Raw genomic sequence first — 22,156 nt, 5'->3', positions numbered from 1 at the left:
AAATTGTTCAAGCAGACCTGAGCTAGGAATTAGGGAGGCAGAGTGCAGCATATACTTTAATGCCATATGGCTGTAAGCACGTTGCTTAATCTCCTTATGCCTCAGATTCATCGTCTGTAAAATAAACATGAAACTACTAGTATGCATGTAGTGTTGTTTTGATTCTCAAATGAGAAAACACACAGAAAGTGCTTAGCCCCAGGCTGGACATTCATTTAATAGTTGCTGCTATTATTATTATTTTAGTCAAGAGTGAGAGGCACAGCGCAGAGCAAGTGGCAGGGAGACGGATCGTCACTGGATGTGAACCGTAGGAAAGCACTTCTTGCTTATGTGGGGTTTCCGCTCACATCTTAGGATGAGGGCAATAGAGCAGTGCCCACAGAACCCGCGTGGCGCTTTCCCACCTCTGCGCTTTTACTCATCCCGTTTATTTTTCCTAGATGGCATTCTCCAAGACATCTTCATTGTGGGCCATATACCATCTAATTCTTATCCACCAGGGTTATCCTAAAGATTAAACTAAAAATAAAAAGTGCTCAGTCGTTCAGTCGTGTCCAACTCTTGGCGGCCCCGCGGACTGTAGCCCTCCAGGCTCTTCTGTTGATAGAATTTTCAGGCAAGGGTACGGGAGTAGTTGCCACTTTCTACTCCAGCCAGGGATCGAACTCACATCTCGTGTCTCCTGCATTGGCAGGCAGATTCTTTACCGTTAGCGCCACTTGGTAATATTCATGGTCGTATGTCAGTTGTTGCCTCATTTTAGTATAGCCCATCATAAGTGGGAGAGTGGCTTAATCACGGTAGACATGAAAAATTACTGGATAACTAACTTATGTGTGCATTCTAACATGTGACACAAATGAACATATCAAGAAAACAGAAAGAGACTCATAGACATAGAGAACATTCTTGTGGTCACCAAAGGAGACTGGGATGGGGGAGGGGAGGATTGCAAATTTGGGACTATCAGATGCCAACTAGTGTGTATAGGATGAATGAACACCAAGGTCCTACTATATAGCACAGGGAGCTATATTCAATCTCCTGTAACAAACCATAACGGAAAAGAATATGAAAAGAATGTGTGTCTGTGTACAAAGGAGTCACTTTTGCTCTACAACAGAAATTAATATAACATTGTAAATCAACTATGCTTCAATAAAATTTCTAAAAAACAAATAGCAATTATTGAATAATTAAATATGTGGGTGGTATCAGAAGCAAGCCAGACTAGTAGAAATGTACTCAAGAGGGTCCATTTTGTCTGTCCCCAGCCTTGCATCTGTATAGTTAATAGTCTTCCTTATGTTTTTATGTTTTCCAGAGATGTCCATCTTGGCAGTATGTACCAGTATTGGGTCATCGCTATTTCAGGAAATGAAGAGAGTGAGCTGTCACCTGCTGCCACGTACATCCACGGAAGTGGGTACTGTGGTGATGGCATCGTTCAGAGGTAAGTAGGTGTAGCTACAGACACGGCGGGAGGCAGTGCTAATTAGGCCAGAAGGTGGTCGGGGTGCCAAAGAGAAGCACTTATGGGCTACCCTTCAGGGTATGAGCTGTGAGGGGAGCCCCAGCAATCTGCAAGTCGATTTGTCTGCAAGTAGTTGGCAAGCCTCAGAAGAAAAGCTGTGACTCTTTTTTTGAGCAAGCACGTTTCTCAAATGTGTAATAATATAAGATTTCCACAGGGCCACCATTCTGCACTGAGTACCACGGTGCTGTTGTTCCTCATTGTTTCCTATGTGCCACAAAGATTCTATTAGTTTTTTCCACCTCAGTCCACATTCAGTTAACAGGACACAGGGCACCTACGTGAGAACACTTTCACATTCTTTGCTGGTTACCGTTTACACTTATTAAAATTGAAAGTGTATTTATTATTTCTATTGTGTTATGTCAACAGTTTACAAAATGGGTCAGTCTCATAGAAACAGCAAAATATTTCAACTCTTCTGTAATGTTGAAACCATAAATAGTAAGCAGTCCTCTAGAGTGAACATTGAATATGACTATTAAGTACAGGAGGCAAATGAATCGGTAAGTGTAAAGATTCCACACGAGCAGCCAAAAGAAAGGATAAGTGTGATTAGAAAATACAAAGCTGTGTGTCTAGAAAATGGATTTTATCGGATCATCAGTCCATTCATCCCCTGTCCACAGGGCAAGATGTTACACAACTGAGCAATAGTGGCGAGAAGCCATCAAGACTTTTGCATTGTTGAAAAAAAAAAAGAAATCTTTGGTTTTTTTTTTTTTCCTCCAGAGTAAGCATAAAAATGGCTTGTCACTCAGTTAAATAGTTTTGGTCCTCAAGATGAAAAAGAGACCAAGGATCATTCACAAACTCCTTATTGCTAAGCCTGTGTTCTTTCTTGCAATCACAGTTGCAAATCACACTATTGCTAAGGGACTTTTAAAACTATTGGCGGATTTAATAATAAACGTTACATATGGAGATGACACAACATGCTATTGGCAAAATTCCATCATTAAATGGCACCATTGGGTGTCACAGAGTATCTGTACACCATGGGATTGCAATTACTATTTCTGTAGGGGGAGGGGCCCTTTAAAGGGAATTTGTTTCACTGATGTGCAGAACATGAATCAATTCATAGGTATAATTCGTATAATGAAAGAAAAGGGCTCAATGACTGATTCCTTGGTTTATCATTGACACTCGTGCTAGAGGTCAAGAGCAATTTAACTGGATGCTGTTGATTTTGTGGTGTGTAATGTACACTGGAAAGCTGCTGTGGAATGAAAGGACCAGCTAGGAGCACAGCAAGGATGATGCAGCGATGCAGAGAAAGAGTGTGTCCATGAATACACATTTGCACAGACACCCACTATTGGCCAGCAGTTTGCCTTCTGATCATGGCTTAGCACTGAAGGAAAAAGCAGATGTCGAGAATATGATCGGATGCCGGCCAGTGAGCCACATCTGCCCAACTTATTGTGCAAAAGGATAGCAGCATGTGCAAGACACTGCTCCCCTAAACACCCTGAAATAAACCAGCTGCTACAAGCAGGGTACTAAGTCAAGTTTTTGAAATAATGAATGACTTTTTTTGTTTTTTCTTTACTGTTAACACTGATAAAGACCAGTATTGAATATTTGTGCAATTTCAAGTGATTTGCTGAAGTGATGCAGCTCAGGTATATATATATATGTGTCCATGTCTTAAACGTCCTGCACCTATAATTTCAAAGCTGAATTATCTAGATTTCAATACGGAGGGGGGTAATAATAAGGATTTTTAAGTGTTGAATTATGATGCAAACCACCTGATTGCCAAGAAGTTGACTCTTCAAGCATACAAAATAAAACTCCACACTTGTCAGAGATTGACATTGATGGTGTGCTATTGCCTACATTTAAGATCCTCATCCAGGTGCAACAATCCAACATGAACATATGGTTTCAGGCGCTTAATGTAACAAAATTGGGCAAAGGGAAGATACTGTTTCCTTCCACATGAAGACATCTACTTCTAGCTTTTGATAAAGCTGTTGTCTGATAGAACCCTGAGCAAGTGAACAAGATCATCTCCAGGGAAAGTGCTGCATCTTTTATGGGTCCAAGATTAAGCTACATATCCAGAACATCCAGGAAACGGTCATGGTCATTGCCGACAACCCATAATTGTGACTTGGGATTTTTTAATTTAGCAAGAGGAATAAAAAAGAAACTCACTATGTGTAGGAACTGGTCTACAATTCTGTCTGTCCATTTTGGAATCAGATATAGATAGAGCTTCCTTGATGGCTCAAGTGGTAAAGAATCTGCCCACAGTGCAGGAGACCTGAGTTCAATCCCTGGGTCGGGAAGATCCCCTGGAATAGGAAATGGCAACCTACTCACTATTCTTGCTTGGAGAATCCCATTGACAGAGGAGTCTGGCAGGCTACAGTCCATGGGATCTCAAAGAGTCAGACAGGACTGAATGACTAACACTTTTACTTTTCATAGATATATTGATAAAACACTGCAAGCAATATCATCACTGACCTAAAACTGCTGGTAGTAGTAATAATTTAAATATCATTCTGAGCATGGTTTTTTAGTATTTTATACCTAGGATTAATAACCTTCATAGATGTCAAATAGGTTTTGAATTACCTGCAGGTACCAAACAGTTGCATTCAGTTTTCTACTAACTATGTCAACAACTGTTTGGTACCTAACCTAAGCAAAAAAAAAAAAAAAAAAAACTTTGAGGGTGAGAAGGGCTGTCATCTTCACTAACTGGATTTTTCATGGGATGATACATGCTAATTTGCTATATATATGCAAAGGAATTTATGAAGAAATACAGATAGACTCAACATTCAGTGAGGTCCCTGATGAGAAAAAACACTGGATGACTGTTATAATGATAATTATAAATATTTATTGAGACTCTACTAGGCAGGAGGCACTGTGCTACACTATAATCCCCTTGGGTCCTTCCAACAACCATGTGAGATAGGCCTTATTACCTTGCTTCACGAAAGAGACACCTTGCCCCCAAAGATTAAAATGGTTTCCTGAAGCTTTCATACTCAGTAAGGAGCAGAACCAAGATGTAGGCCTAGGACCCACATTATTATCTGGGTTTACCATTGCCTTGCCGTGACTGATGGTGCTGCAGGACTAACAAGTGAAGGGATAGCTCCGTGCTATTTCCTCTTTCCCAGACACTGTGCCAGGCGTCAGGGTGCTAGGATGACAAAGACTCTGTCACATCCTTTGACTTCCTAAAGCCTAGGGCAGGGTGCTCTCAAGTAACAGGCAAAAGTGGTTGATCTGACAAGCGCTGTGATAGATGGAGCCCCTCGTCTCTGGACTCAGAGAAGATGGCCACCCACTCTAGCCTGGGAGGTCAAAGAAGGTTTCTCAGAGCTTGTCTATCTAATGATAGATCCGGCATGCCTAGAAGGTATTTGTGGTGACCCTAATGTTTTGCTTAAACCAATAGAACATACTGTTTGGGTGGTGAGGAAAGGAGGGTTAGAAATGTTCTTTGTGGCTTAGGGAAAACAGCCCAGGTTAAAAAAAAAAAATCTCTCCCCAGATAACCTATGGAAGAGTTAAGAATCACAAGGCCATCATTGATTTCCAGTGTGTAAGATTTGCTTGAATACGGGCCCAGCTTGGAATATAGAATTCCTTGCTAATGGCTTTGCAAGCTGGAGAGAAGTGGGGGGCTCTTCAAAGATCAATGCAATGTCCTAGTCATCGTAAGCACTGATTACAAGACCCCATATTGGTACTCTGACACTTCCTAAAAGCAACAAATGTTTCCCCGTGTTAATTGCCGGGGTGAAAGGCAAAGTCTGAGGCCCCTCCCAGGCCGGGACTCCCAGCCGGTCTCTGGGGAAAGAGGGACAACAGCCACAGCCTCTACGGAGACCTCCCAGGACAGGTGGGTGGGCGTGGGGACTGTGACGCACTGTCGGCTGTGTGCGGCAAGCCTGGCCCGCCGCCTCAAGTTGCCTTCCACGTTTGTGCCGACACTAAGGAGTAGGTGTAACTATCTCCACTTTAACCCCCGAGAAAACAGACTCAACACCCGGAAGAGCACCGTTCAGTGGGTTTTTCTATAATAGTGGAAGTAGATTCTGTGCTCTCTGATCCGGCTGCCACTCGCTCCATCCAGCTATTGAGGACTTGAAATGTGCTTACTGTGGCTAAACAATGGAAAGTTTGTTTTCAATTTTTGTTGATGTAAATTGTCAAAGATAAAAAGATCAGAGAGAGATCCCCCACCTTTTTGGCACTAGGGACAGGTTTAATGGAAGACACTTTTTCCATGGACTGGCAAGATGGGAGATGGTTTAGGGATAACTCAAGCTCATTACATTTATTGTGTGCTTTATTTCTATTATTATTGCATCAACTCCATCTCAGATCATCAGGCATTAGGTGCCAAAGGTTGGCGAGCCCTACTAAGGGACTTGTCCAAAATCACACAATTAGTTGGGAACACGGGTCTCTAAACCCAAGTTTCTGTGACTAAAGGGATGGGAATTTTCCAGAAAGTGGTAACACATTCAGTCTTTCCATTGTTAATCCTCTTTCTCTTCTAGATCCGATTCAGAGAGTGTGGCTCATTTTCTGCCCATCCTAATGACTGCAAAATCATCCTTCAGTGATGGAAATAATTCCTTAAAAAGCAGGGGGAGGCGTTTTTATTTCCTAGCAGTGTAGGTCCCAGGCCTTAGAGTTCTTGTTACCAATAAATGACACAGCCAACAGAGAAGGCGGTGTTCTCTGATCTAATAAAGATCAGATACCTGAATGTATGTAGGAGACAAAACTGCCTTTATGTGCACTGGGGTTATGACAGAAGGGCCAGAGCAGGGCACAGTGAAGAACAGTATTTATACCTTGCTGCTACTGCTGCTAAGACACTTCAGTCGTGTCCGACTCTGTGCGACCCCATCCCTGGGATTCTCCAGGCAAGGACACTGGACTGGGTTGCCATTTCCTTCTCCAATGCATCAAAGTGAAAAGTGAAAGTGAAGTTGCTCAATCATGTCTAACTCGTCTCGACCCCATGGACTGCAGCCTACCAGGCTCCTCCGTCCATAGGATTTTCTAGGCAAGAGTACTGGAGTGGGGTGCCATTGCCTTAGAAACCCCAAAACTCCCTTCAGTCCCCCATCTTAGAGTGGAAGTGCGATTTCCCAGACACAGTAGCAAAGTCTGGTTCATTGATTCATCCTCTTCTTCCTCTCCTCTGACTTACCAGCTTAACAGAGGAGATCTCAGCGAATGAGTCTGAAGCAGGAATGCTACTTTGTCATCAAAAACACCCAGTAAGACAAACATAAGGACTTCACAAATTTACCTTGCACGCACGTCGTTTGGAAGAAGCAGAAACTCAGGGGAAGAAGGGACTTGCCCCAGACCTAACCAAAACATTCCTAGCCCCCAGCGAGCTTTTCCATGTCTGGTTGGGCTTCTGAAGCTGATGTGACAAATTTTCCTTCCGTATCCGTTCTGCAGAAGCCAAGGTGAAGAGTGTGACGACATGAACAAGATCAGTGGGGATGGCTGCTCCCTCTTCTGTCGGCAGGAAGTCTCCTTCAACTGTGTTGGTAAGTCTGCCCTTTCTCTGGGCCTCGCTGGAGAAGTGGACGGTGCCGGATGGCTGGTCAGTTAGAAGAATAGCAATGGTTATAACTAAATGACGATTCACTCCTTTCTATCACGCGTATGCATTGAGTGCCTCCTGGGAGCCAGACACTGTTTTAGGCACTAGTGAACACAGCCAAGGAAACAGACAGACAGAGGTCAGGCATTCTGCCCTCCGGGAGCGTACGTTCTCATAGGTGACGGTGCTAATGGATAACCCTTCTGATCTAGCTTCATCTTACACTGACTGCTCTTCTTCATGCCAACCGTCTGGGATGGCTATTATTTGTGTAGATGTTTAAGGCTTTTATTCTTCCTTTAGAGATGGGAAAAACACAGAAGCCAGAGAGCTTGTGAAACGCGTCCAGAGTCATACAGGTTAGGCTTGAAGACAGAACCAGGACTTGGAGCTGATCTTGTCTGATTCTTGCACACAAGCTCAGTTCATTTTCCTCCACGGCCTCCAGCCAGGATCCAGGTTCTCTGACTTGAGGAAGAGGAATCGCAGACCAGCCCATGTTTAGAAAGCAAATGTCCTTTTCCCACCTTCACGGAGTCAGATGGGAAATTTGTTTTCCTCCGCCTTCTCCAAGAGTCTGGTTGGTCATGTTGTTTTAGCCCCACTTGGGAGGCCCCTGGTCAGCCTGGGGGTGGGGGGCTGGTAAACAGACAAGGGTTGGGGGGCAGGGATGGAATTTTGAGCTGGCCCAGATGAGATCATGCTTCCTTTAAGATGCAAATCGATACCTGAAGATCAAAGGTCCCCTGGCTAATCCCCGGGGCTGGAGGTGAAAACTAATCACAATTCATTTGCAAGTACAAAAGACAGAGGTGCTCCATCTAAGGAAAGGAGGAAGGCCTCGGTGGGAAGATTTCTCTCTGAAAGGCAGTTTTCTTGGAGGACTGGAGGGGAGGAAATGCCATTGGTTCTTCTCTTTGCAGCACCTCACAGGCAGCTTTTAGACCTCCCTTCTCCTGGCATGCTGTGCGCTCTTTACCACGTATCATTTACGGTGTATTCCATTCTCAAACACGTTTATTGACCACTTACTTTCTCCTTGGCACCAAGGCTGAGCAACACAATAGAGGCGCCCCACACCTGTTCGTAGATGGAAGAAAAGGAAGATACGGAGCGGGGAAGGACAGCAGAGGTTCCAGGCAGGGACTTTGGTTTTTAAAGTGCAGATTTTTTCCCCTCTCTCTCTGTTGATTTGAGTATGATTCATAATAAAATCTTGATATGAACCTAGTGGTCTGGTAGAAAGAGCCTTGGATTAAATGTCAGAAAACCAGGCATTCTGGTCCCAGCTATGCTGAGAACATGTTAGTTGAAACTGGCCAAGTCACCTCCCTAGTCTGGACTTCTGACTGACCTCCCATAAATTGAAAGGATTATACTAGGTGCTCTCTAAAAGCCTTACCTGCACTTCTGCTGTGTGGTTTCCAAAGTGTGTGACTATTTCTCATAATTGTGAGCTCTGCTCGAACCATCTCTCACCGTGGACATCATCCTCATGACACCCAAGCATACACTCAGATCCTGCTGGACGATGTCCACCCATTTTACTAGAATTAAGATGGCGTGTGGCTCAAGGGCTTCTGGCCAGAGTTAGACTGTGGTGAAGTTAGGATGGTAGGGTCTGTGGAACAGGTCTGCAAGTTACAGTCCATGAGCTGGAACTGGTCTACCGCCTATATTTGTAAATAAAGTTTTCCAGAATGTACCAGGGGCCTCCGTGGTGGCTCAGACCATAAAGAGTCCTCCTGCAATGAGAGAGACCAGAGTTCGATCCCTGGGTTGGGTAGATCCCCTGGAGAAGGAAATGGCAACCCACTCCAGTATCCTTGCCTGGAGAATCCCATGGACAGAGCAGCCTGGCAGGCTACAACAGTCCATGGGGTCGCAAAGAGTCGGACAGGACTGAGCGAATAACCCAGAATGCAATAATACAGAATAATACAGGATGCTCAGCGATGTCCTTGTGACCCCATAGACTGTAGTCCGCCAGCCTCCTCTGTCCATGGAATTCTCTAGACAAGAATACTGGAGTGGGTTGCCGTACCCTCCTCCAGGGGATCTTCCCGACCCAGGGATCAAACCCAGGTCTCTTGCATCTCCTGCATCGGTAGATGGATTCTGCACCACCTGGGAAGTGCTAGAACACAGTACCCATCTTTCATTATCTGTGGCTGCTTTTTTGCCGCGACCATAAAGCTGAGTAGTTGCAACAGGGACCCCAGGGGCTGAAGAGCCTAAAATATTTATTTGGCTCATTACAGATGACATTTCTTGGTCCACAGATTTTGGGTCTCTGATATTATTGGTTGCTAGAGACTAGTGCAAAGAGGAGATGAACATTATGGCATGGTTCACCACTTAGAAAAAATAACTGCATTTTATACCTACAGTAGTGGGGCCTGGGAGACTCAGAGTCGGGTCCTCTCTTCTTTACCTCTAGAGGCATTGCTTCCCCACCTACACTTTGGCCCAAGTAATTGGAATAGATCCTGATTTTCAAGCTGTGTTCACTGAAATGCTTAAGAGGGAGAAAAGAGAAGATGAGGACGTTACCAAGAGGATGAGACTTGGAACCTCAGGATCTGCTTTATATTGTTATTCTTTAAGAATTTATTTATTTACCTTTTTATGGTCTCACTAGGCCTTTGTTGCTGCGTGCAGACGCTTTCTGTTTGTGGCGAGCGGGGGCTCCTCATGACGGTGGCCTCTCCTGTTGCAGACCACAGGCTCCGGGCACGTGGGCTTCAGGCAGCACGTGGACTCAGTCGTTGTGGCTCATGGGCTTAGTTGCCCCCTGGCATGTGGAGTCTTCCCGGACCAAGGGAAACCGTGTCCCCTGCATTGGCAGATGGATTCTTAGCCACTGTGCCACCAGAGAAGGCCCTCGACCTACTTCCCATACGATTATTCCCCAGTAGATCCTAAATGTTCTGCCGTTGCTGATGACATGTATTGAGCACCTATCATATGCCGGACACATTTCTAAAGTGTCATTCTCCTAAGAACTCTTTCAGTATCCTTCATTTACAAACCAGGATGCTGAGGCGTGGGGAGGTGAACTAAGGATATGCAGTCAAGTGATAGAGCTGGGACTTTCACCCAGAGAGTCTGACTCTAGGGCTCATGGTGAGGAGCTTCCTGCAAAATATTTTTTTTACCAGACAGCTCTTGGTCTGGTAGAGCTTTGGGAGTGTGAGCAAGGAACATACTGCTATGGAACAGTTCACTTAATGAATTAATGGAATGGAATACAGAACTGTCAGTGGTGTGGACAGCATCCAGGGAAGGCTCTGCATTCCCCCTGCCTGGTGACTGTGGTTGTGTTAGAGGAGGCACCTCAGTTAGTCACCCCCGCCTCACCGTGTAGGAGTCCATCCTAGGCACTCCGAGGGACAGGACATTCCAGGAAGAAAGGAGTCTGTCCAGAGATCCCGGCGCCTAGAAACTACATTCCAAGAACAGACTCCATGGCTTTAGAGGAAGAAAAACATCTTCCTCTAAGAAGAATAACAGAAAAACAGACAGTGAATCTGTGGCTCCCAAAAGATCCAGCTCAGATGAGTCAGAGAAATGGGACTGGAATGTGGGAGGCGTTGCTGGGGTGGATGTTGTTCTCATCATGACACATGGCAAGACGCTGGTCAAGGTGGTAGCCAGGAGAACAGGCTTGAATGAGACTTGACTTGGGTTGACACCATGACTTAGACATGTGGTCTTGGCTGAGCTTCAGTGTTCTCATCCAGAAAATGGGAGCAGGCCTGGGACTTCATTGTGGAAGATGTTTACCAATATTTGTGGACACATTATTTCAATCCCTTTCCCAGATTTAGGAAAGAACTCTCCTTGTTGTAATAATAGTGAGGCAGAGCCCCGCCACAGAAGCTGGTAGTGCAGAGACTTCCCTGGCGGTCTAGTGGTTAAGACTCTGCATTCCAGTGCAGAGGGTGTGGGTCCAGTCCCTGCTGGAGAAGTTAAGATCCCACATGCCTAGTGGCAGGGAAACCAAAAGATGAAACAGAAGCAATATAGTAACACATTCAATAAAGGCCTAATAAAAAAGAAAAGAAGTTAGTAATGGCAGCACCTCTGAGCCCCAGTCCTCCTTGTAACTGAATGTGGGCATGTGACCTACCCTCTCCCCTGATCACCAATCAGACACATCAGCCCGAGGATGAATCAGAAGACACAGGGACTCTGATTCATCAAAGCAAACCCATTTGATGAAGATGATGGGAGTGGCCACAATCCCTGTGTTTCCACAGTACCGCTGACAGCACCCAGCAGTCGTGCGGAGAGGATTTTGTGCAGCCATAGCTCTGAGATGTCTTCACAAAAACAGTCCTGGGGCTTCCTTGTGAGCTCAAAATCAGCCTTCAGAACACTCTCCAGCCCTCCCAGGGAGTCTTCCATCAGTACCCAGTATTCTTTGAATAGATACTTCTTGTTTGCTTGTTTTGCCTGACTTGGCCAAAGTTGGTTTCTGCTGATTGTCACCTAGAAGCCCTACTGAATGTTGTCATCAGATGCGGTGAGGTCCAGCCCTGTTCCCAGCAAATTGAATGTGTTTGATGCACATTACCCAGTACTTCCCTCAGTGAGCATTGGGATGTGGGTGAATATCAGCACCGCCCACCACATGTGGGTACTCACCAGGCAGCCTGCCCTATGTCATGCACCTTTGTTTAAGGTGAGCCTGTGGGAGGTCTCTTACATCCAGATGAGGGATCTGAGACCTACTAGGATGCCCAAAGGGGCTTCCCAGGTGGCGTCGTGGTAAAGAATCCGCCTGCCCATGCGGGAGATGCAGGTTCGATCCCTGGATCGGGAAGATCTCCTGGAGTAGGAGATGGCCACCTGCTCCAGTGCTTTTGCCTGAGAAAAACCCATGGACAGAGGATCCTGGTGCACTGTAGTCCTTGGGGTTTTGTGAAGAGTTCTGACAAGACTGAGCCCAGAGCGTACACACAGGATGCCTTCACTTGCCCAAGGTGACTCATCTCAAAGAGCTGTGATTCTATCTCCAGACTGAGCACAGAGCCTCTCTGCCTCCTCTCGGCGGCAGCTCTCCTCCCTAGCTGGACGACCCCTCACTCCCTCCCTTCCTTCCTTCTTTCCACGCTTTCTTCCCCCCTTCCTTTCCTCCTTATTTGTTTTCTTGTCGCCGACCGTCGAGCCGGGCTGATGTTTTCCCTGGCTCTGGCACCAGCAGCGTGAGGGTGGGTGGCAGATTTATGGTGGCGTTCTCATTCACGCTGCAGAAGCCCACACATCCGGAAGGATTCCCAAGGTGCCAATGTGTTTTTATGCAATAGCCTGGGACTTCCCTTCCCCACTGTCCCACCCCCAGAGCCCTCATCCCCAACACATAATAAGTTGCTTGTTAATAGGAACACCACCCACAAGCCCTCTTAGGCAATGAGGCTGCATCCCCAGCAATGTGGAAATTATCTTGTCCTTTCTCCCCCTTTTCACATATAACATACCCCAGGCCTGAGGTTTTCGGTTAGAAAAAATGTGGTATCATCAGTAAACTGATAACTCTCCGCACCCCACCCGGAGCGGCTCTGGCTGGAGGCATTGTTCGCAGAGTTGGGAATTCTGTGTCTAAAGCACTGAGTCATAAACTACAGACAGGCTGCTGATAAAAGCTGAAGGGGGGAGGTAATGGTCAAATTAGTCAGACAAAATGGGAAGCATCCCCAATAGGGGTCATACTCAGTCATATATCTCCAGTGGGTGCTGGAAACGTGCTACCTTCGGAGATGACATTTAAGCCATTATAGGGGTTGTGATTGTAGAAGGCTCTTCGTGCCACGTTGATTTATTGCCCCGGGTTCCTCGGGAGAGCTGGGGTCTCAGCTCAGACTAGAGAGCCTGGGTTGCAGCTTGGGATCTCCCCTGGGGGGCGTCAGCCTCTCCCTTGGTGAAATGAGAGTGAGCCTGCTGAGGGTCAAAAGGCTCCTTTCCCCTGTCTGACAGTGAGGAATCCTCAATTTGTCAAACATCCATTTAAGGGTTTTGGGGTTTCAAATCCTGCTTGATGCTGATATATAGTTAAGCAAACAAAGCAAACGGACCCCCACGTCGTCTTTTGTAGACACAAACACACAGGCATTCCCAGCCTGGCTCTCCTTCTCAGCCCCTCCCCTCCCCTCTTCTCCCCCATTCCCTGCCATTAGCATCACTTTGTCTCTGGTCAGGACACAGCATTCCCAGCCCTGTCCCAGAGCCAGGGCCAATAACTAAATTATCTGTGCGTAGATAAGGGGGCGGGGGAGGAGGGATCAATCCATTTCCCCACCAGTCCCTGGGAGGGGCGGGGGTCACCGCGCCTTGTGGCCCCTCTGTCAGGCTGCCCTGGCCTGCTCCCAGCCAAGGCGAGAAAGGAAAACAGGAAGATGAATCGCTGTGTCTTCTTGGTGGATATTCTGATGAGAGTTTAGAACACCACTGACTAAAGGGGAAAGTAGCATCTGGTAGGGGGAGGGGAAGAGGCGGAAGCATGGGCCCTGCTGGGAGTTGTGTCTATTATTATTTTTCTTTCCAACAACGTGAAATCATAATAGATGACCCACCTCTCACCTTACCAAAAAAAAAAAAAAAAAAAAAAAATTGAAGTAAGAAAAAAATAAAACATCTCCTGGCCATACATAGTTTTTCAGACCTCCCTCTATGGAAAACATAGTGACTGTCGCCAAAATACCTTCTTCAAATAAAACTTCTTTTAACTTGAAGACCTGTCTTTAAAGGAAGGAAAGAGAAGTGTTAGTGGTAGTCATGGAGGTGGTGATAATGGTGGTGGTCTGTCAGCTAGACTGGGTGTCATGCTTAGTACTAGCATAATGACACCGACCATCATGATTATGGACGTGGATTTTGGGTGAGAAATAAGGTCCAAATAAGTTTTCTCTGTGCCTCAGTTTGCTCATCAGTGAAATGGGTTAGTAATAGTCCCTGCCTCTCACAGTTGTTAAGATGAAATGAGGTTAAGTAGGTAAAACATTTTATAAGTGATACCTAGTAGATGATATGTATACGCTTGCTAATGCTGCTGCTGTTGTCATCAATGTCATTAATTTGAAACTTAGGTCCATCTTCCCAGGAACCCGATGACATAAACGATGTTGATCTCAGTTGTGTAGAGGTTCAGAGAGGTAAAATAACTTGCCCAAGGTCACATAGCTGGGGAAAGCAGAGATGAGATTCACAGTACCTAAGCAAAGTCTGCACACTTGACCGTGAAATTATTTCATTTATCAGGCACCCAACTGGACCAGCGTCTGTGCTTAGCACAGAAGCCCTTTTGTCAAATGATTTCATTTACCCTTCCCGCCATGCTGCTTCCTCAGAATAAGGACGTCCCTTTTGCTGATGAGGAGACTGGAGTGCTGAGAGTGTAGGTGAATTGTCCTAAGTCATACAGCCAACTGGGTCAGAGTAGGAGATTTTAACTCCAGTCCACCTGCTTTCAAAGAGTGCGTCCAGCATCCAGATGAGCCCCACCAAAAGCCATGGAAAGCCTCTCTTTTCCACTACTTCGGCCGTGTTGCCACTGACACAGTAGGAAACAAAAGTGAACGCATAGATCCTTCCTGTGCCTTTCTCATGAGTCAGGAAAATGACAATTTTCAGTTATTATCACCCTATAAACATTCTACTGCACAAACCCCAGGCCCTTGACTTAGGGCCATTCTGTGTTTGGGGCTGCGTTTTTGTTTCTAATAGCTTACCCTCCTTTGAATGTAGCCACATTGTGTTTTAGCCTAGGAGGAGTTTGACACTTCAGTCCGTTGTCATGGCAATGTCAGACCAAGGAGCATGAGTTCAAAGGTCTATTGATTTTAATCACTCCCTGGGTCAGCTTGAGCATCTCCCGTCCTCTCTCTGAGTCCCAGTCTTCTTTTCTGGAAAATGGACATAATCATAACACAGTTATGTTTAGAGAAAGATGGAAAGAGAGTCTTTAGCGTGTCCAGCACCGTGCGTGGCAATCAGTAGACATGTCTACTATCTTCCCCTCCCATTTGCCATCTTAGTTGTGAGGGATGCAAAGGCCACAGGTCCATCTCTGGGACAAATGGTCCTTAGCTGCATCCTGTCATCAGGAGAAGTGACGGAGGCCCCTTGATCTCAGTCTCCCCAGCTGTCACGTGACGGGAGTGATCTAAATGAGCTCCGGGACTCTTCAAACCCTGACTTCCAGAATTTAAATCCCAGATCGTTATTGTTTTTAAACTGGGCATTTTAAAAGAAATGAGGGCTTGGGGAGGGGAAAGGAATTCCTTTAACCCAGAGGGTCAGAGAGGGTCACAGAGGGGACAAAGACAAGGGGAAGCGAGGCGATGGGGCGGAAGGCTGCTGTGCAGGGCGGTCTAAAGATCTGAGGTCCTCAACTGGGCGGTCTGATGGATGCATTCACACACCCTAGAGTCAGCACCGGTTAGGATCAAGCCTGCCATCCAGCCTCAGACCGCGGCTTACCACCTCCTTTAGAAGCCCGGGAGGCCTACCCCACAGAGAGGCCAGTCAGGAATGAAAAGAAACAGGATGGCCTCAGATGCTGGACGGGAGGAATTCTCCCCTTGGTCCAGGCTGGCCTCGTGACTCCCAGGGAGGGGTCAGGCTCCAAAAGGGCTCAGAGCTTTCCTGAAATCGAGGAGTCAAGACCACACTTTGATGTGTGCGTTTGAAAGGCAGTCCACACCCAAGACAGGTGAGTCTGGGTAGCCGAGAACAAGGGCTTCTCTGTGGCACTTCAAGGGACCAGAAACTGGACTGCCACTGCAGGGGCCTTGCTGTGCATCTGTGTGGTCAGGACTTCAGGTCCGAGAGAGCCCGAAGTGGGGAGAGGCCTGGGGGCAGGAGTCTTTCCTAGTCCCAGGCTCACTCTCTCCTCTTTCCTGGGGACCATGGTGGGTTGGAAGAGACATTTAATATTCATGAGCTGTGATCGCCACTTGAAGGAAGTACCCTGGGGGAAATTGAAATATTAAGCAAGTGGGGGATATAGGCCTAATTGTATCCTCCTCTTCTTTTGGGGCAGAGAAGTAATGTGCTTAAAATAAAATGATGGATGGGCAGTCAGGACTGTGTGAGACCCCGCTGCTATAGTCTGCAGACTGGAGCGGCTGTGGGCGCTAACGTAAGCCAGGCCAAGGATGGTGCAGATCAGTCGCTGAGTCACATCATGCATTTAGTCACACAGTTACTGATGTCTGCTGGGAGCCGAACACCATGTTGGTGGCAAGGGAGATGTCCGTGAACAAGGAAGGCCAGGGAGGCGAAGGAAATAGCTCTGGCAATTATTGAAATAGAATTGTTGAAAATGCCACTGAGTGGAAACGTGTAGGGGTGTGTAAGTGACGGGGCCGGGAGAGGCCCCCTTGGAGACAGGACCTTCAAGTTGAGACGTGAAGGTTGAAGAGAAAGTGGACAGAGTAGGGAGATGGGGAGCAGGGTGATGGAGCGAGGATCGCAAGTTCAGACTGCTAAATCCTCGAGGCAGGAAGGAGCTTTCGAGGAGGTCGGAGAAAGTCCTCATGGCTGGAGAGTGGTGAGGGGTGGAAGAGGGAAGAGGTTGGACCCCGCAGGTTTGAGGACTCCGGGCAGGGTGCTGTTCCTGGCAGGAAAAGAAGGGAAGGCACGTCCTCGGTGTACAGACTACACACGGGGACAAGCCCTGCCCGGGGGCCCAGGAGGCGTGGGCATGCTTGCCTAGATCAGGGGTCAGAAACTACTGCCCGTGGTCAAACCACACGTGCTGTCTCTGATGGCAGATCAGGTTTGACAGAAACATCACTGTGCCCCTTGGTTTAGAGATCTGTGACCGCAGAGATAGTCGAGTAGTTCCCAGCGGCCCTGTATGGCCCACCACGTCAAAATATTCACTGTCTGGCCTTGCAGGGGAGAAGTTGCTGACCACCTGGGGCATAGATGGGGAGTCTCTAGGTGGGTGGGAGGTTAGCCAAGCAGGTAGGTCAAGGCGGATGAGACGCAGAGAGGGGAGGTACGACCTCGTCCGCATTGCCCCTCAGCCTGTGGCAGCCTAGTTGTAGTTCTCTTCACTCCCCGACATTTTTTGTTTACATGTCAGTTTCCCTCACCCTTGAAAGAAGTCATCCTGCCCATCCCCATGTTCCCAGCATCCAGCTAGAGCCAGACTTTGGCTGATACACTGAGTCAAGTGATACTTGGAAGCAGAAAAGAGTGGCCAGAGATGCTCAGCTCCAGCTTAGTACCTAGAGCTTCAGCAAACATCCTGGATCCTCCCCGGGTTGGAGAAGGGGGCACATAGACCTTTAGTAAGAACCTACTAAGGCAGTCTCATTTCAAACCCCCAGCACCCCGGGCATCCAGACATTCTCATCACCGCTTTCCAGATGACAGAGCAAAGTCCCCAGTGTTTAAGTGACTTTTGAGAAAGTGACCTCTGTTCCATAAATATTTATTGAGTGGGAAAACCAGCCCAAGAGGAAACAAGCTTTCGTGAGTGTCACATCCCAGGCCAGCCGTTCTGCCACACACACGGCTCTTCTCTCCCCTCCCTCTCTATCTTCCTGAGCTGCAGGAAGGCAGGGCCTGTGACTCCCATTTTACACAAGAAGAAACTGAGGCTCGGGGAGATGAAAAGGCTTCTTTAAAGCAGGTGATTTTTAAGTGGCAGAACTGAGGTTTGAACCAGAATCTGCCCAGCTCCAACACTCAAGGAGCCAGTGTCCTCCGAAACATCAGATCTTCAGAACCAGTAGAAGTGCTGACATCGATATCTGCGTTGTCAGCCCTCTTCCATCTCTTCATTTCAAACAATAGTCATAACAGTCCAGACTCCTGGTTATGCATGTAATGCTTTTTCTCCGTGAACTCCTGTGCTTAATTGTGTTGACCCTGTAGATAAGGAAAACGCACGGAGATGTCAAGGCTCCCCAGTAAGGGATTCCAGCCGTGGAAGTCTGTCTCTTAAACCCTGGAGCTGAACTGCTAATTTATGCTGCCTTTTGATCATTAAGATTATCTAATAAAAACATGTGCTCTTGAGAGCTGAACAGCCTAGCAGCAAAGAGATAATGAGAAGAGGAAACAATGCAAGGTGCGAAAGGAATCTCACATCGCACAGGGCTCCCAGGGTCTCTTTAAGACGCAGTCTGGAGTGTTTGTTTACAGATCATTAGCGACTCAACAGAGGGAGAAACTAAATGCGACTTTTTCTCTTCGCTGCTACTGATTAAGTACCAGGGAGAAATTAAGATACAGCAAAGCTGAAATTATCATAATTTTTAAGGGACTGGATTTTAATTTTAATTTGCCAGAGAGATAAAATATCCCACACTGGGAGTCTGCAGCTCCCCTCACAAGTGCTGGGCTTCCCTTCTCTGGCCTCAAGGCAGCAGCCTCAGGGGTTCTACAAAGATGACTGGAAACAAAGGTGACCACAGGAGAGATTCACACTGCCATTTGTCTATATTAAGCACCTGCTGTATACAAAGCTCTGTGCTAGGCAGGAGGCAGATGGGAGTGACGATCTGGGGAAGAAGGAGTCCTTCACTGCAGGGCTCTAGAGGGCAGTGCTCCTTCAAGATGTACCGGGGTGGTTTGAGGAGACCCCAGGAGGAGTGGGAAGACCAGCGGTGGGGGCTGGTGAGTCCATGAAGGCTTCCTGGGCAGTTGGACTCGGTGAAACCACATGCAGGGACTCTGCTGCTATGAAGGTCCAGAAGGAGGGTGCTTCTGCGGTCCCGTGGGCAGACAGGTCCCATAGAAAGCTGCTCCGGGATGGGTAGGTGGGTAGGTGTGATTCTAGGTCAAGCAGTGGTTTCTGGGCAGAAGCAAGACAAGCTAGGAGCAGTGCTTTAAGAGCAGACTCCTGCTGTGGGATGCTCTTCAAGGGCCAATGAAGTACTCTTGGCAACTTGACCTGAAGAGAAATCATAGTGATTTTGGCTTTCAACACCAGTCAGAAGCCCAGCCCAAATGATCCAAAAGATTGAACTGAACTTCCAACTGCTATTGGCAGGATCATAACTGGTTTCTCAGTTCAGGAGTCCAAAACCATGCATTGTAACTCGAGTTCAGCCTCATTGCTGATGAGAGGGCTGCACCAGCATCTTCAAACCCCAGAATTTCCCATCAGTCTTTGCACCTTTTGCCAAGAGAACTCCTAGATGGAGAGAGACAGAGGAGAGGCCAATTGATCTGACCCAGCAACACAGGGACTGCCTCTTCTCCAGACTTGGTCCCCAACCATCTTTTTCCAACTGTGGAGTGTGGGGAGTGAGCTTCCTTACTTCATAGGGTAGCTGTGATATAGTCTTTCATGCATTTATGGGTTTATTCATCATACATTTGTTCAGCACCTCTTACCCGTCAGGGTGCTAAGGCACCAAGAATGCCAGATGTGCTAGGCTTGGGGCAGCCTCTGTTCTTCAGAAAGTGATGAATAAATACTGATTCTCGTGGTTATTATAAATAGCAGCCTAGTTCTTACTCACAAGTAGAGAACACCCTGTCCCTGGAAGAGATCGACCAGAAAGTTGAGAGTCATCATGGAGCAATGAAGGGGGTTCTCTTAGAGAGCATGATTAAACGTGTGTGTGTGTCCTCAGTTCTCAGCCACGTCTGCCTCCTTTGGGACCCCGTGGACTGTAGCCCACCAGGCTCCTCTGTCCATGGGATTCTCCAGGCAGGAACACTGGGTCGGGTTGCCATTTCCTATGCCACAGGATCTTCCTGACCCAGGGGTCAAAACCTGCATCTCCTGTGTCTCCTGCATTGGCAGGCAGATTCTTTACCATTGTGCCAAAGAATGGTTTTGAGGGGAAGCCAAAAAACAAACATGGAAGTTACCTGGTGGCTCAGCCAGTAAAGAATCTGCCTGCAATGCAGGAGACCTGGGTTCGACCCCTGGGTCGTGAAGGTCCCCTGGAGAAGGGAATGGCTACCCACTCCAGTATTCTTGCCTGGAGAATCCCATGGACAGAGGAGCCTGGTGGGCTACAGTCCATGGGGTCACAAAGAGCCAGACATGACTGAGCACTAATACTTTTTCAAACAGCAAACACACTCCAGTATTTTTCTCCTTCAGCTTACCTGGTTCTTTGTTGAACTTCTTAATTTCCAGGCCCTCTGAAATGTTATCTTCTTCCAGTTTTCCTTAACCTCTCTGCCCATCCCTACACAGACATGTTATGCCTACCTTTTAAATATTCTTTCTCCAAAGTTCCATAATGGACTCACTTCCCAGTTTCCGCACTCTCTCCCTGACTCCGTCATTCAAAACCAAAGACTGCAAAATTTCTGTGTGCAGACTGAGGCCTTTATCCTGACCTCTGGACTAGTGTATCTAATGATTCTATCAGATCCCCGCAGGCACTCAGACTCAACACATGTAACACAGGGCTTGCCATTTTCTCTCCAGAGCTCCTGCACTCCTGTTTTTCTCAGTCTCAACGGCTGGTGCCACTAGCCAACCAGCTATTTAAGCTAGAAGTTCGGGAAACAATCTCCACTCTTCCCTTTTTGCCACATCCAGTCACCATTCTGACCTTTAACACTTTTCCCTCCAAATCAGTCCTACTTCTATCTCCCTACCTGAGTCTGCAGACCCGCCCCCACATGTAGACTCATGCCTGAACCATCCTAGGAGAGTTCAGCTAGGTCCCTGCTCCCATCTTTGCTGGCTCCAATCTATCCTTCAGTATCATGAGTATGTGTGTGCATGCTAAGTTGCTTCAGTCGTGCCCAACTCTTTGAGACCCTATGGACTATAGCCCACCTGACTCCTCTGTCCATGGGATTCTCCAGGCAAGAACACTGGAGTGGGTTGCCATGCCCTCCTCCAGGGGATCTTCCCTACCCAGGGATCAAACCCACATCTCTTCTGTCTCCTGCACTGGCAGGTGGGTTCTTTACCACTAGTGCCACCTGGGAAGCCTAAACTTCCTAAAAGGCAGATGTCATTCTGTCCCTCTCCTTTTAAAAGCATCAATGGCTCTGCATGGCCCTTGAGATAAGTCTTAGTTCCTTACTGTGGCATGCAGCGTCTTCTAGCTTTGCACCTACGACCCTGTTTGCAGCTTCCTCCCGCTTGCTCTCAGCAGCCCCCCACCCGGCCCTCCAGCCTCCTGGAATGTCTGCCTCACTCTAGATTGATTTCTCCTCTCAGAGACTTAGCCCAGGTGTTGCCTTCTAAGGGGAGCTTCTCAAATCTGGGCAAGATCAGGTTAGGGGGTCTCTTCTCTGTGATCTTACAGCATTTGCTACCTCTGAGCAAAATAGGGTGCAGTCGATAACTTCCTGCCTCTCTCTGCAACCCCTGGGCTCCTGGAGTGCTGAGCCCAGGGTTCATTCATCTCATTTCCCAGCAATCCGTCCAGGACCTGGCACATACTTTGCAGCTTAGTAAATATAGGAGAAATGAGTGAAGGGAGGATATATTTCTTAAGAGACATTTTTATTCCTGAGGCAACAAACTGTGGTAGAGCTCTGTTGGTCTTTAGAGTCGGACAAACCTCAGTTGGACTCGCAGCCTCTCCACTTTCTAGCTGTCATCTCAGGCCAGACGTCTCAGTTTGAGGAGCTTAGGATAGAGGTTCTGTGCTCAGGCTCCAGAGCTGGGTTGCTTGGTTCAAATCCCAGTTCTCCCACAAAAAAAAGGGGTGGGGGCCACTTCAGTTTCTTCATCTATGAAAACGGCAGGTTTGCGAGGTTGACAGGCCACAGAGCTAGAAAGCACCATAGTAGCATTTGCCAGGAATGTTCTTGGACTTTTATTATACCTTCCCTGCAAAGCTGGGACAGCTGGATTGGTTTCTCCTCCACTGTCTCACAATGCCAACCGTGGTCATAGCTCTGATGAAGTCCACACGTTTTAGAATATCAGCAGAAGCAGCGGGCAGTCCAGTAGCTCCTGTGAACTCTCTGATAACCCCCGAATTGAGCTGCTTTTCAAAACTAAGTCCCTGCTTCCACTAGCTTCCTTTCTGGGAGGGAGCCTAATTAACTAGTAGCTGGAA

At 47.3% G+C, this 22,156-nt stretch overlaps 1 protein-coding gene across 1 annotated transcript in view; it reads left to right on the top strand.

Moving 5' to 3' along the window:
• PAPPA (pappalysin 1) overlaps positions 1–22,156 on the top strand; it is a 259,266-nt gene that overhangs the window by 112,889 nt on the left and 124,221 nt on the right. The window contains exons 8-9 of the mRNA XM_070459199.1: positions 1,328–1,456; positions 7,001–7,092. Of these exons, the coding sequence (XP_070315300.1) occupies positions 1,328–1,456; positions 7,001–7,092 (221 nt within the window). The remainder of the gene's footprint in view (positions 1–1,327; positions 1,457–7,000; positions 7,093–22,156) is intronic.

Source organism: Odocoileus virginianus, chromosome 31 (genome assembly GCF_023699985.2).
Source record: "Odocoileus virginianus isolate 20LAN1187 ecotype Illinois chromosome 31, Ovbor_1.2, whole genome shotgun sequence".
In the NCBI taxonomy this organism is placed as follows: domain Eukaryota; kingdom Metazoa; phylum Chordata; class Mammalia; order Artiodactyla; family Cervidae; genus Odocoileus; species Odocoileus virginianus.
The sequence above is the reverse complement of the archived record's forward strand: the minus strand, read 5'-3'. Positions and strand labels throughout refer to the sequence as shown.